The 12,313-nt window shown below is 40.1% G+C and overlaps 2 protein-coding genes across 2 annotated transcripts; one reads left to right on the top strand and one right to left on the bottom strand.

The window, feature by feature from the left end:
• Positions 1–305: 305 nt before the first annotated feature.
• Positions 306–1,312, bottom strand: LOC139729143 (haloacid dehalogenase-like hydrolase domain-containing protein 3). The gene has a single exon (XM_071640072.1). The coding sequence runs from the start codon at positions 1,254–1,256 to the stop codon at positions 522–524; it is 735 nt and encodes a 244-aa protein (XP_071496173.1). The 5' UTR covers positions 1,257–1,312; the 3' UTR covers positions 306–521.
• A 1,380-nt stretch (positions 1,313–2,692) lies between these two features.
• Positions 2,693–12,105, top strand: LOC139729151 (GDP-fucose protein O-fucosyltransferase 1-like). The gene is made up of 8 exons (XM_071640080.1): positions 2,693–2,739; positions 4,332–4,477; positions 5,449–5,564; positions 6,130–6,253; positions 6,732–6,897; positions 8,201–8,396; positions 8,973–9,203; positions 11,908–12,105. The coding sequence occupies exons 1-8, from the start codon at positions 2,693–2,695 to the stop codon at positions 12,103–12,105; spliced, it is 1,224 nt and encodes a 407-aa protein (XP_071496181.1).
• Positions 12,106–12,313: the final 208 nt, after the last annotated feature.

Raw genomic sequence — 12,313 nt, 5'->3', positions numbered from 1 at the left:
ATTACCCCAGGATCTGATGGGTCAAAGTACTAAGTTTGATTGACATCCACATCAATGTGCCCGCATTTAATTGTTAATTGATTAATGGAAATACAGGCATATCCATTGCAAACAAGGCATAGATTGACAGATTTCATTCAGCACTGTTTACTCAGCTCAGCATGATCATCAAGTACTTGATGCAATTCATAAGTCACTAAAACATTTTGATAAAAGAGAAGACTTTAACTCTTTGTACCTGGCATATCATTGTTCTGTCAAACTTTGGAGTCTATAAATGACAGGGCAGCATTTAATAATTCATTTTGTTTGAATTAACTTCTCTTGAATTTGCAGCTTGTATTACCTTGATAAAAAAGAGAGGAACATCATGAAATAATACTCTTCACAAAAGGCAAATTCAATATTCGAAACGAAAAAAGCATCCAAACGTTGCTCTTTTCCCCCCAAGTTCATATTTTCATATACCAGTAATAAAAACAACAAAAAGGGTTGTAAGAAGAGTACCATGGACTACAAAATCAAACAGAAGGCATCTTGAAAATCTTTGTCTCCAAATCAGAAATATCAGACAGTATGTGGTCCTTACTGATATCAGGCCAATTCTCCTCGGTGGAACCTTTGCGATCCACCAAGTAGGCATCCATTCCAACCGCTTTGGCCCCAAAGTAGTCCAATTCAACATTGTCACCAATGTGGGCACACAATGCTGGATCAATAGCAAGCCTGTCCAGGGCTAGACGAAAAAATGCAGCATCAGGCTTCTCGCATTTCATTTCCGATGATGAGAGAATGAATGCAAAGTGTGGAGCTAGGTCCAAGGACTGCAGCACGCTCATCAACCTTTCGTCATTGTTTGACAGAACTCCTAGCGCGACTCCGTTCCTGTTCAGAAACGTCAGCATCTCTTTCACCTCAGGGAATGTCTCCCATGTCTGACTAGTGCTGAAGTCCTGGTACAGCTTGGAGGATATCTTGGCGAGGATGCCTTCCCTCAGAGCGTAGCCGGCCGTGAGAAATGTGCGGGATATAACGTCGGTCCACCACTGCTCGGGAGTGAGGCCCGTTGTGGCCCCAAAGTTTGGGTGAACAGCCACCTGTTCCTTGTAGGCCACACGAAAGCCACGGTTCAGGTCAGGCACCTTGGCCTCCACCCCGAACATCTTGGCAACCCTGCGATAGTGGTCCCCAGCCGTGTTCCGGACCTGAATCAGTGTATTGTTCACATCGAAAGTGAGCAGCCTGTACCGGAGCATCTTTGGGACTCAATTTGTCTGGAACGCTAGGCCCCTGGGTCCTTGTCCAACACAGTAGGAAGTGTTGTGCAATGCCTAGTCTAGTTACTTTGCATGCTGGGTACCTGCATTCAGAGGAAAATGATGATATGAAACTTGATTGTGATGAAACTGGCGATATCAAGTGGATACATCACATTCTAGAGCAATAAGATCCAACAAAGTTGAGAAAAGACGGTTTGTTAGCTTGAAATTATCCACAGAAATGTTTATCACTGTGACAATGCACATGACTATTTAAAACATGATTTTCTTTAAATTTGAAATGGATCAGTTATCTTATGATGCCTATACCAGTTACCATTAGTATCCTTGCATTTTAGCAGCATTATTGAGGACTTCTACCAAGCAAAGTCGAAACTGCATGAATCTCGAGGATTACACATATATACAATGTACATTTCCTGATTTCACTCACATTTTAGCTGATCTGGATTACTTAAATTAACTGCATCCACAATACCATCATACAGATGAAGTATAGGCCTACATACTACCATTACCAATTCAGCCACTTTCATTGGGAGAGCTGGAGAGAACAATTAGAATCAATCCTGATTGATGAACAGGCTCTGGCCTACACCATCATTGCAGAAAAGTAAAGTAACACTGATATACGTCTTCCACCATAACTTGTTTCAGGAAAGTCAAAGGGTAGGGTCTACCTGGTAGGCCTATGGTATATTCCATACACCACAGACCAACCACACGCAATATTCATGCATAATTGCCACAAACTTGCCAGTCTAGAGGGTCAACTTACTGGAAGGCTCCAAGTACATCACATTCATTGATATACACAACCAGGGGCGGATCCAGGAATTCCGTAAAGGGGAGGCACCTTTACAAAATTAAACTGAAGGGGGCCCATTTTATTTTTTCTTTTTATTTCTTGTTTTATCAAAAAAATAAAGGGGGTGTGCCCCCGGTGGCCCCCCCCCCCCCCCCCCCCCCGATCCGCCACTGCAACCTTCTAGTTCTATAAATTTAGTGTTGTGTTAATCTTGAACTTGAAACAAAAATTAAGATAAAGTGGCATGGTATCTCACTTTATTAATTTATGAATGATACATTACCTGAATACACTTATCCTTCTCTACTTGTCAAGTTCTTCCTTCAGAGATAGCCAGGTCCTGCTTCAATCACTTCTAAAGCCAAAGGGCATATCTGTGTAAATTCCACGGCGCCGATTTCTAGATTCTACTTGGTGATGCAAAAGCCTAATGTAATTTTCGTAGACGAATGGTTAGTCTATGTGGAAATCACAGATGAAGAAAAAGGAGTGGTTGAGCAGCTCTCGCCAGGTAGATCTACCTCTTTGGAAGACACGTATGTCACGTCGACAGGAAATAACAATGGTCGGTCCTCATTTCATCCATCCACGTCCTCCTATAATGATGCGCACCGTGGCCGTGGTCATCCGGTGGTTACTGTACGTGGAACTGTGGGTGAACAATGCGGCGGCGAGGCGAAGTAAACGAATCATCATCTACGTTCAAACATTCCTTGAACTGCGCTCTAAATGATCACGGCGAGAAATAACGTACATGTACCTACTCCGATAGCTTTTCGCTCTAAAACCTTGTCTCCCCCAGCCTCTTCCTGTGCACGGACGCTATGCCTATGAGAACAGCCAGCCTGACGTGAAGTTCGACACTGCACTGCACTGGCGATCTAGGTATGGTAGCAGCTGCAGCAGCCAAAGCTCCGGGCTGCTGGCCGCTTGCTCTACGTCAACAAGAGATCCGAGCTAGCTAGCTGCACTGCGCTGGCGCCGTACCTTCGCTCGTCTCGTTCCTTCATCACGTGTGTGCTGACCTTGGCACTCCTAGTCCTACAGAACACTGCCAAATCTGCCAGTAACCAGGTACGCTTCTTCGACTCCTCCTTTTAGCTAGCTCCATGTACCTCCCATTCTCTTCTTCTTCAGCGTTTCACATTCAATGATGTAGCTTGAAATTGTACCTTGCGAAGTGGTTATTTATTATCTTACCCGAGAGGAAGAAATCATTTACCGTGGAATACACGTAGCAGCAATCCCGCCTTAGTCCGACGCACCAGATTCTATGTTACTTCTTTATCACCCATTATAGTGACCACACACAATAGGTCTATTACATTTTGTGACTGTGAGTGAGTAGGCCCCTACTCAACTTACTAAGCTCAGCTGATCTGATAATTCAAGTCACATCCGGGGAGGTCTAATGTGCATTTAGCCGTCAAGAGGTTCAAGTAGTTGCAGAGATAAGTACCCAAATAATCGAATAATTGTGGTACTAAACGACATTACTGCAGTGCTAGGGGAAAAATCCATCTAACACTACAGATTTACCTATTTATTACTGTCTAGTGTCTAGTCAATAGACACTATTACACAATCAATCAGTTTTGTTAACGTTCAGAGAATAGATCTCTAGCGAGTAGGAACACGAACATTGATGTCAGAATGTGTTTTGATATAAATGGTATCCACAAGATGCATTTTTAGAAAGACCTTAAAGGTCCGGTCCTTATTTTAGTTGTTGTCATCTGTGTATCCTGTTTTGTCAACACTAACAACAGAAAAAGAAGACACAGACTAGGTACTGCATCTAGGAAATGTGCAATGTCCATTCTAAAAATATTGTTGCATATTTTCATGTTTTCATGATTTGGTTGGGACTGCACGAACATTGTTGAAAATTTCAGTTTACATCAAAGTAATTCAAACATAAAGTTCTAAAGTTCTATACAAACTGGAGTATGTGAACAGTTTGAATGAAAAAAAAAATAATTTCCATTTTTTTTTTCCAAGTAGGATCATATCAGATAGAGGAAAATATATTTCCTCACAATACATAACAAGAAATACAGTAGACCTATTAATTTAAGTTAAATCACATATGTTTTAGTTATTTTCTTTTTTAGCAGCTTCAGTCTCAAATATCTCAAGGTGATGAAGATAGATACATCAGTTTTTTAGTTGTTTTTTTTTCATTAAAACTCTTCATTTAATGACTGTGTAGTGGCCTTGTGTGTTCTTTTGACTTGGAACAGGTGGTATCACATCATAGCGATGGCTGAGAATTGTGTGAAGGGATTTGTACTCCTGCTTGCATCATCACTGCTAGCCTACTGTCAAGCCTCAAACACAGTGGACAAAAGTGACCCAAATGGTTATGTAACATATTGCCCATGTATGGGTAAGTAATAGGCCAGTAAGAAGTAAGAACAGGATTTGGGGGTCTTTATTAAGGTATGCACGCCCACTGCTTAGGAAGCTAGCCACTTCGTAAGAATTTTCGCCACATGTGCATTAAAAGCTCCAATATAATATTTTAGAGGAAAGAAGCAAATCTTGCTGTCCTAGGAATGATAATATATCAATGATTCATACATCACCAAAAAGGCCCATGAAGTGTCACCACATTAATCTCTTTAAAATGTTCTACTTACCATTTCACCAAATGTTTTTTATGGTAGGAACTTTTTCACATCTTTTTACATTAACAACACATTGAAAATTATTTGAATATTTTTAAAAACTGTGTGTTTCATCTACAACTTTTGGCCAACCCCATCTACAACTTTTGACCAACCCCATCTGGGCCCCGTTGCATAAAAGCTACTATTGTGGTAACTTTGCCATCCAATGGTAACTAGCATGGAATTCTTGATTTTGATTGGCTGTTGAGTATTGTTACCATGGTAGTTACCATTAGATGGCAAAGTTACCACAATAGTAACTTTTATGTGGCAACGGGGCACAGGCCTATAGTTTAGACTTTACAGCAGATATAATAATACACAATGCTGCGATTGACAGTTCGTCTTCGTTGGAGCCAAGTTTTAGTTATATGTGATGGAATAGCAGAGCATTATTTAATTGAGGGTCGTGAAAAAAAAATATCTGTAAACCATTCCCATGTGTAGCAGAATAGTTTGTAAATATATTTTAGCTGTGGAATTCTTAACTATATCTTTACTTAACCCCCTCCCCCCCCCAAAAAAAAAAAGATTCAATGATAATTGAGTTTGAACTTAAGTACTTTCCATTCTTGTGTACATTATGTGCAGTCTTCAACTGGATTAGCTGTAACTTATGTGATGTTCAGTTACCAAACAATGTTGATCTCTTCATTGATTTTTCTTGCTGCTTGATTTTCTTTGCCAGGTCGTTTTGGGAATCAGGCGGACCATTTTCTCGGAGCTCTCTCATTTGCCCATGGCCTAGACAGAACCTTGATTTTGCCACCGTGGGTGGAATACCCTGGTCACATCAGAGGCTCAGTAAGTAATTGACCACTTCATGCATTTTCTGTTTGTTTCTTTTTACATAATTAACTTGGATTGTTTTTCATGTGAGCATGTCATGTAACGCCCTTCAAGATACAATGAAGTATCGACCTCTTTTATAGGAAGATTTGATGTCAGACATGGCATTAGATTCTAATATATTTGGCTAGTTTTCTCAATGTGCAAAGTGGCAGTTGTAAACAGATGCTCTTGGACTGTGGCACGGATCACAATTTACACCAAGCTGATGTAACAATGATCATCAACCCAACTATTCTGTACCCAATGCAACATATCTCAACACTGATATGAGGGAATCCTCCTAGATGAGAACCTATAGTGCTAGTAAAGCAAAGTTGACATTAGTTCATATCACTTTGAGCCGAGGATACAAGCCATGGATGCATTGCATGAATGTTCATTTCCTTCACATTGTGACTAATATGACATATTTACACAAACAAATGTGTGAATTAAAGTTGTCCTGAACAGCCTGTGGACCCCCCCCCCCAATATAGATGGCCTTAGGCTTCACTACTTGTGTTGTGGTGATCCGTAGGTTCAAATCCCATTTGATGACTACTTCAAAGTGGAGCCCCTCAGGGAGTACCATCGGGTCATCACCATGGAGACATTCATGAAGGAGCTGGCACCAACGCTATGGCCCAAAGGGAAGCGAACAGGTGAGAGGGAACGTGATGTACGTCACATCACTAGTAAGATTACCGATACATGAATTGCCATGATATTGGCATTTAGATATAAGTTTTGATTTACACTGGTCATCCACTTATCAACCTGTGGAACTTTGATTCAAAATATCTTTTCAACCCCAAGGGAAAACTATGTAAAGTGTCAGGAATTGCATGCAGCATCCCACACCTTGAACTGTCCATACCAGTGATTAAATAATTGAAGCATGTTGTAATGGTTCAAGTCGGACTCTGTCTCAATCTATTTTCCATTTTACTGCAAGTGCAGCTCTCCTTACTGATTCTCATTCGTTTTTGCAGGTGCTTTTTATTTTTGCTTGTCTACAGTCCAGTTCTTGCTGTATTTCACTTTAAAGACAAGTCCCATAAGGCCCTACTATATTTTGTCACTGTTTATCTTTTTCATTTATTCATTTTTAATTTTTATTCATTTGATGCCCACTTCCAGGCTTTTGCTACAGATACCGTGATGGTAAAGACTGTAAGATGAAGGAGGGCAATCCTTTTGGTCCCTTTTGGGACAACATAAACGTCGACTTTGACAACTATGAGGAGTTTGGACCTCTCTCATACAACACACATTTACTGGCAGTACGAGCAGCATGGGAAAAGAGGTAAGGTGTCACACTCAGTGCCCCACATATGGCGGTACCAAAATCTTTACAAAACAAGGTTCTATATCTTTAAACCGAATGTTCATATCCTGCCCAGTGCACTAATCCTGGGACACAACATTTTACCCACAAACATCCCTCTTTACCCAAGTCTAAAAAATGGGTATTATTATCATTATCAGTAGTAATAGTAGCAATCAATGTTCAGGTAATAATAGTTTTATGAATATTACTGTCATCATCAAATTAGTGCAGTAAGATTGCTGCATTGTTATCTGGCAATACCACTGTTATTTACAGTATTATCACATCGGTTGTTTAGAGAAAGAAGCATAAAGTATGGCCCTCCATACCAAATTGGCCAGGCTTTTCATAAAAGTAAGAGCTTAATTGACTTATGTGCTGGGGATTAATGCTTAATGCTTCTTTGGTACCGAGAGGTTTTGCAAAGTTCATAATCTGTGATATTTAATTGAAATATGAACTTTTCAGGCGACATGGAAGAAGATAGTCTGCTGAGGACGTGAATTGGCAGTGTACTCAACATATGATTTTAGTGTAATATGTTTTTTCATCATACAATTTTTTGTAAAACAATTCTTTGCTACTTTTTTTCAAATTTTCTTCTACTTCATTTTGTTTCCAAACTTAACACAGATAGCAAAGTTAATATGTTGGCATAGACAGTTGTCTTGTCTTCCTTAGCATTATCACTACACATCTTAAATAATGATACTCTTGTTGTTATAAGTTTGTGATGATGTGTAAAACATACTTTTCACCTGCAACTTGAAGTTGGTGTGATTCTTTATTTATTTTAATCAAATGTAAAGAATATTTGATATTTGATGCCTTCATAATTGTTGTGAGATATCAAAAAAGCCCCTACCTAGTCTCTGAGAAAAGTAGCTGCTTTCATGAAACCCATGATTGGAATCACTTCCTTTCCAATTGCTTTGGTAATAGTTAGCATTTGGAGAAAAAAAAATTTGCAACCAAGTACTGTTACATCTCCTTAAAGTTCTGAGACGGGCTCTAAGTCAGGTAAACAAAGATGCCCAGTATATAATTTATTTATAAGAGCAACATGACCCCTTATTCAACCAGTTACAAAGCCCAAAATGTCATTGTGTAATGTAATGACAAAGCTTCACCAGGATTCTCAAGTAATTGCATCACTCTGTCATTAACCCTTTGTTTGTTTCAAGTGCCGATTGGCATAGAAAAGCCCATAGCATTGTACACACTGTCTGAAGTTCCCGGCACAGAAATGGTTCTACATTTGTACTTCATCTCTCGCAAGATTCCCAGTGTCGGAGTACCCCGTACTGGCCATGTCTGGGGCTCCTGCCTCTTTCCCGGTCACCGAGGCGAACCGCCCTCTTCACCGCTTCCTGCACTGGTCAGACCAGGTGGAGGAGAAGGTGGATGCCTTCATCCGGGAGCATCTTTCTACTGGCCCTTTTGTCGGCATCCACATGAGGATTGGTTCAGACTGGGTAAGAGCTGGCCTTCTTTCACTGCTCGTTCACACTGGAGTCAGAATTTGGTCTTTAGCTGTGTTACAACCGAATGATGCAATGTCATTAATTTCTGTGATTGAAAGATTCAAACTGACCATCACCTCGGTTGCTTGCACAGGAGAGTCAAAAGCGATACTTTAATTTTGTGCCATGCCTAATAAAGATTGTTCACATGTCGGCCAGACACCGCATTCTAATTTAGTACTACCTACAGCGTATTGTACTTACAAATTGATAGCCAAACATAATCTTCCAAAGGGAATGATAAAGTTCTAATTTTAACACTTCATATTCTTGAAAAGAGTTGTATTGTACATGCTTCAGTGTCTTTATTAGTATACTGTCACAAAAAGCTATATAATCATATTGCATTTTAAATGTGAAATTTTCCTTGCTATTAATAAGGCTGACTGTCATCACATTACCAGTAAGAGCAGAAGTTCATTTCACGTTTAGCGCTTGTGTATCACATTATATGAAATATAACAGAATGCCCACCCTGCCAAAATACTCTACAATAAATGTACATCATCACTTTAATACACCATACAGGTCAATGCATGTAAGCACGCTTCAAGCTCGCGGCAAATGTTTGCCTCGCCCCAGTGCCTCGGCCCCAACAACGAACACGGCAAGGTCACTGACGACCTCTGCATGCCTCCGAGGAAAGTGGTCATCAAGCAGATCAAGGATGCGGTGAAGAAGGTGAAGGCCACGGCGGTGTTTGTGGCATCCGACGTTGACCCAAATATAAAGGAGCTGCAGGCAGCCCTGCCTAAAAAGGTGATGCTGGTCCCCAAGGGTCTCCTAGAAAAGTCGCATAGTTTCAGTGTAGTCTTCTTGGTGTGTGCTTGGTGTTTGCCCTCATATTCCTTGTCGTCATGTCTTTTTCTACTAGGACGTTTGAATTGATAATAATAATAATAATACATACAATTTCTATAGCGCCGTTCTCCACTTTGATTAAATGCTCAAGGCGCTTTACAATTGTACATCAAAGCAAACAGATTGAAAATACAAGTACATCACAGTAATAGAAGAAGGATGAAGAAGCAGAAAAAAAGACATGAAAGTCTGTCTTCAAAAGACACTGGTCTTCAAAATGCACTGCTAAACAGATAGGATTTTAAATTACTCCTGAAAGATGTTATAGAGCTCGAGTCTTTCAGCTCACGAGGAAGTGAATTCCACAGTGTTGGTCCAGCGTGAGCGAAAGCTCGTTCCCCCCAAGATTTCCTAGAAAACGGAATATGTAAGAGACCTGAAGTTGAGGATCGGAGAGTTCGTGAAGGTTGGTATTGACGAAACAAACAAACATTGTAATCAGGAGCTGTTCCCTCAATAACATGATAAACCAAAAGAAGTATCTTAAACCGAATACGCTCCTGTACAGGCAACCAATGAAGACTCTTCAGGATAGGTGTGATATGACTGCGTTTACTTGACAAAGAAACAATACGTGCAGCGGCATTTTGTAGCTTTTGTAATTGGGCAATTTGCGAGTTTGGTAGATTGAAAAACAAACCATTACCGAAATCAAGGCGTGAAGAAATAAGTGCATGAACAAGTTTTTCCGTGGCAGAGCGAGTCAAATACTTGCGAATAAAACCAATATTGCGCAATTGATAACGGACTGATTTAGAAATGTTGGTGATTTGATCGGACATAGCCATGTGAGAGTCAAACATAACACCCAGATTGCGACATGACTTTGACAGAGGAATATCATTACCTACAATCGAAATACAATTAATATCCAACTTATTCAAGTGAGATTTAGAACCAAAAAGGATAAATTCACACTTGCTGTGGTTTAGAGACAATGAGTTAGACCTCATCCAAGCATCAATATCAATGATGCAATTTTCTAGACAGCGCAGTGCATGAGATGCTTGGATTTGATGTGGTGGAAAAGATACAAAAACTTGTATGTCGTCTGCATATAGATGATACCGAACAGAATGCCTTTGAAATATTTTCCGCAGACCGATCAAATAGATAGAAAAAAGGGTGGGCCCGCCAACAGAGCCTTGAGGTACACCACAGCCTAATGGCTTTGAAGACGATGTGACACCATTCAAAAGAACAGACTGTGAATGGTGTGATAGGTATGATTTAAACCATTCGAGAGCTTGTCCCTGGATACCCAAACTTCTAAGTGTATTGACAAGAATTCTGTGATCTACAGTGTCGAAGGCCGAAGACAGATCCAACAAAACCATTGCTGTGACGGATCCGGAATCCATTTCCCGTAAAATATAACTAGAAACATTTATCAAAAGGGTCTCCACACTATGGTGAGGGCGATAAGCCGACTGTAAAGGATCGAATAGACCATGTTCCATCATATAGTCTGAGAGTCTCGAGAACACAACTCTCTCTAAAATCTTGAACAAAAATGAAAGATTGCATACAGGACGATAACTTGTCAATGATTCCTTATCCAATGAAGGTTTTTTCAGCAAAGGACGGATCAGACCTTTCTTTAAAGATAAGGGTACGGTAGCTTGCTCGATACTGAGGTTAACAATTTGAGAAATAATCGGGGCAAACGTGGGTGCGCAGTCCTTTAAGAGAATGGTTGGAACCGGATCCAATGGACAGGATTTAGGAGGCAATTTACGAAGAAGGAGAAGTATTTCATCAGTAGTTGTATGTTGGAAGGTTTCCAGTGTGGAAGAGGTAACAGGTTCAGATTCAGATAGTACAACATTACAATTGAAATTATCTCGGATTTTTTCAATTTTCGAATGAAAAAACTGACTAAAAGTTTGAGCCATGGCACAGCCATCGACATGTTTAGGCAATGGAGATGACTGTTTGCGGTTCAAAAGTCGATTGGCGACGTTGAAAAGCTTCTTATGATCATCTCCGCAGTTTTTGATGAGTCTGGTGTGATAGATGCGTTTGGCTCTGGACACAAGGTAGTTTACTCGGTCTCTCTGATCACAGAACAACTTTCTGTCTGTCTGCAGCTTTCCATTGTTGCGCCATCTCCTCTCAATGATGTATAGAAAATACCTTTTTTCTGAAAAAAAAATTACCAACTCCTTTGTATCCCATTTTCTTTGCTCATTTTTCCACTAATAAATTCCTTTATATGTAACAAATGCAAAGAGAAGAAAACTGACCAGAAATGAATATAATTTATCAGTGGAAAAATGAGCAAAGAAAATGGAATGGTCTTTTCAGATTTATAATTAATGGGGGGGGGGGGTGGTTCTGTCAGCCATGAGACTGTCTGGTATGATGGTTTGACCATAGTGGTAGCATCATTTGTATTATTAGTCTTTGAGAATTGTTGTCTTGTGATCTCACATGTATCTCAAGAAAATAGAATTGCAAATATTTAATAGCGATCTCTACACAACTTGTCCTTCATGGTGTTAATTAATAATATATTATCCACTTCTCAAGGACATTAATTTCTCTGCAGATGTAATACATGTATTTTCTTTTTCTCCTTTGTTTTTCTGAAATATTTCAGGTCAAAGTAATACAGAACAAGCCAGCTAATCCACACATGGACCTTGCAATATTGGCCAAGTCTGACCACTACATCTGTAATTGCATCTCGACTTTCTCCGCTTTCGCCAAGCGAGAGCGAGACGCCGCCGGGAAGCCATCTTCTTTCTGGGTATTCAGCAAAACTTCCAAGAAGTCAAAGTCTCAAGATGAGTTATGATGTACACCCTTACCGTGCGACAATTGAAATATTGTATGTTAGATCAGGAGGCCATATATATGGGGTCATGGATCGAGAAGATATATGTCAGGGTTTGTGGTTTCACATTAAGTTGCCTCCCGGATTTAGAGCATAGATGGCGCATATGGAAATAGCAAAGGATTAAGTTTATGGGAATAATAATGTTTCAAGGTTGGGGAGTAGAGGG

Source organism: Diadema antillarum, unplaced genomic scaffold, assembly GCF_040938485.1.
Source record: "Diadema antillarum isolate AM-2024a unplaced genomic scaffold, OU_Dant_1.0 seq00000220_RagTag, whole genome shotgun sequence".
NCBI lineage: Eukaryota > Metazoa > Echinodermata > Echinoidea > Diadematoida > Diadematidae > Diadema > Diadema antillarum.
Note: the sequence above shows the minus strand (reverse complement) of the source record. Positions and strands in the feature narration are given on the sequence as shown.

Coding starts and splice junctions, on each gene's coding strand:
- LOC139729143 (XM_071640072.1), bottom strand. CDS start 1,256: ATGCTCCGGTACAGGCTGCTCACTTTCGATGTGAACAATACACTGATT.
- LOC139729151 (XM_071640080.1), top strand. CDS start 2,693: ATGCGCACCGTGGCCGTGGTCATCCGGTGGTTACTGTACGTGGAACT. Junction 2,740..4,331: donor TGGTTACTGTACGTGGAACT/GTGGGTGAACAA, acceptor GACTTGGAACAG/GTGGTATCACATCATAGCGA. Junction 8,397..8,972: donor TGAGGATTGGTTCAGACTGG/GTAAGAGCTGGC, acceptor TACACCATACAG/GTCAATGCATGTAAGCACGC.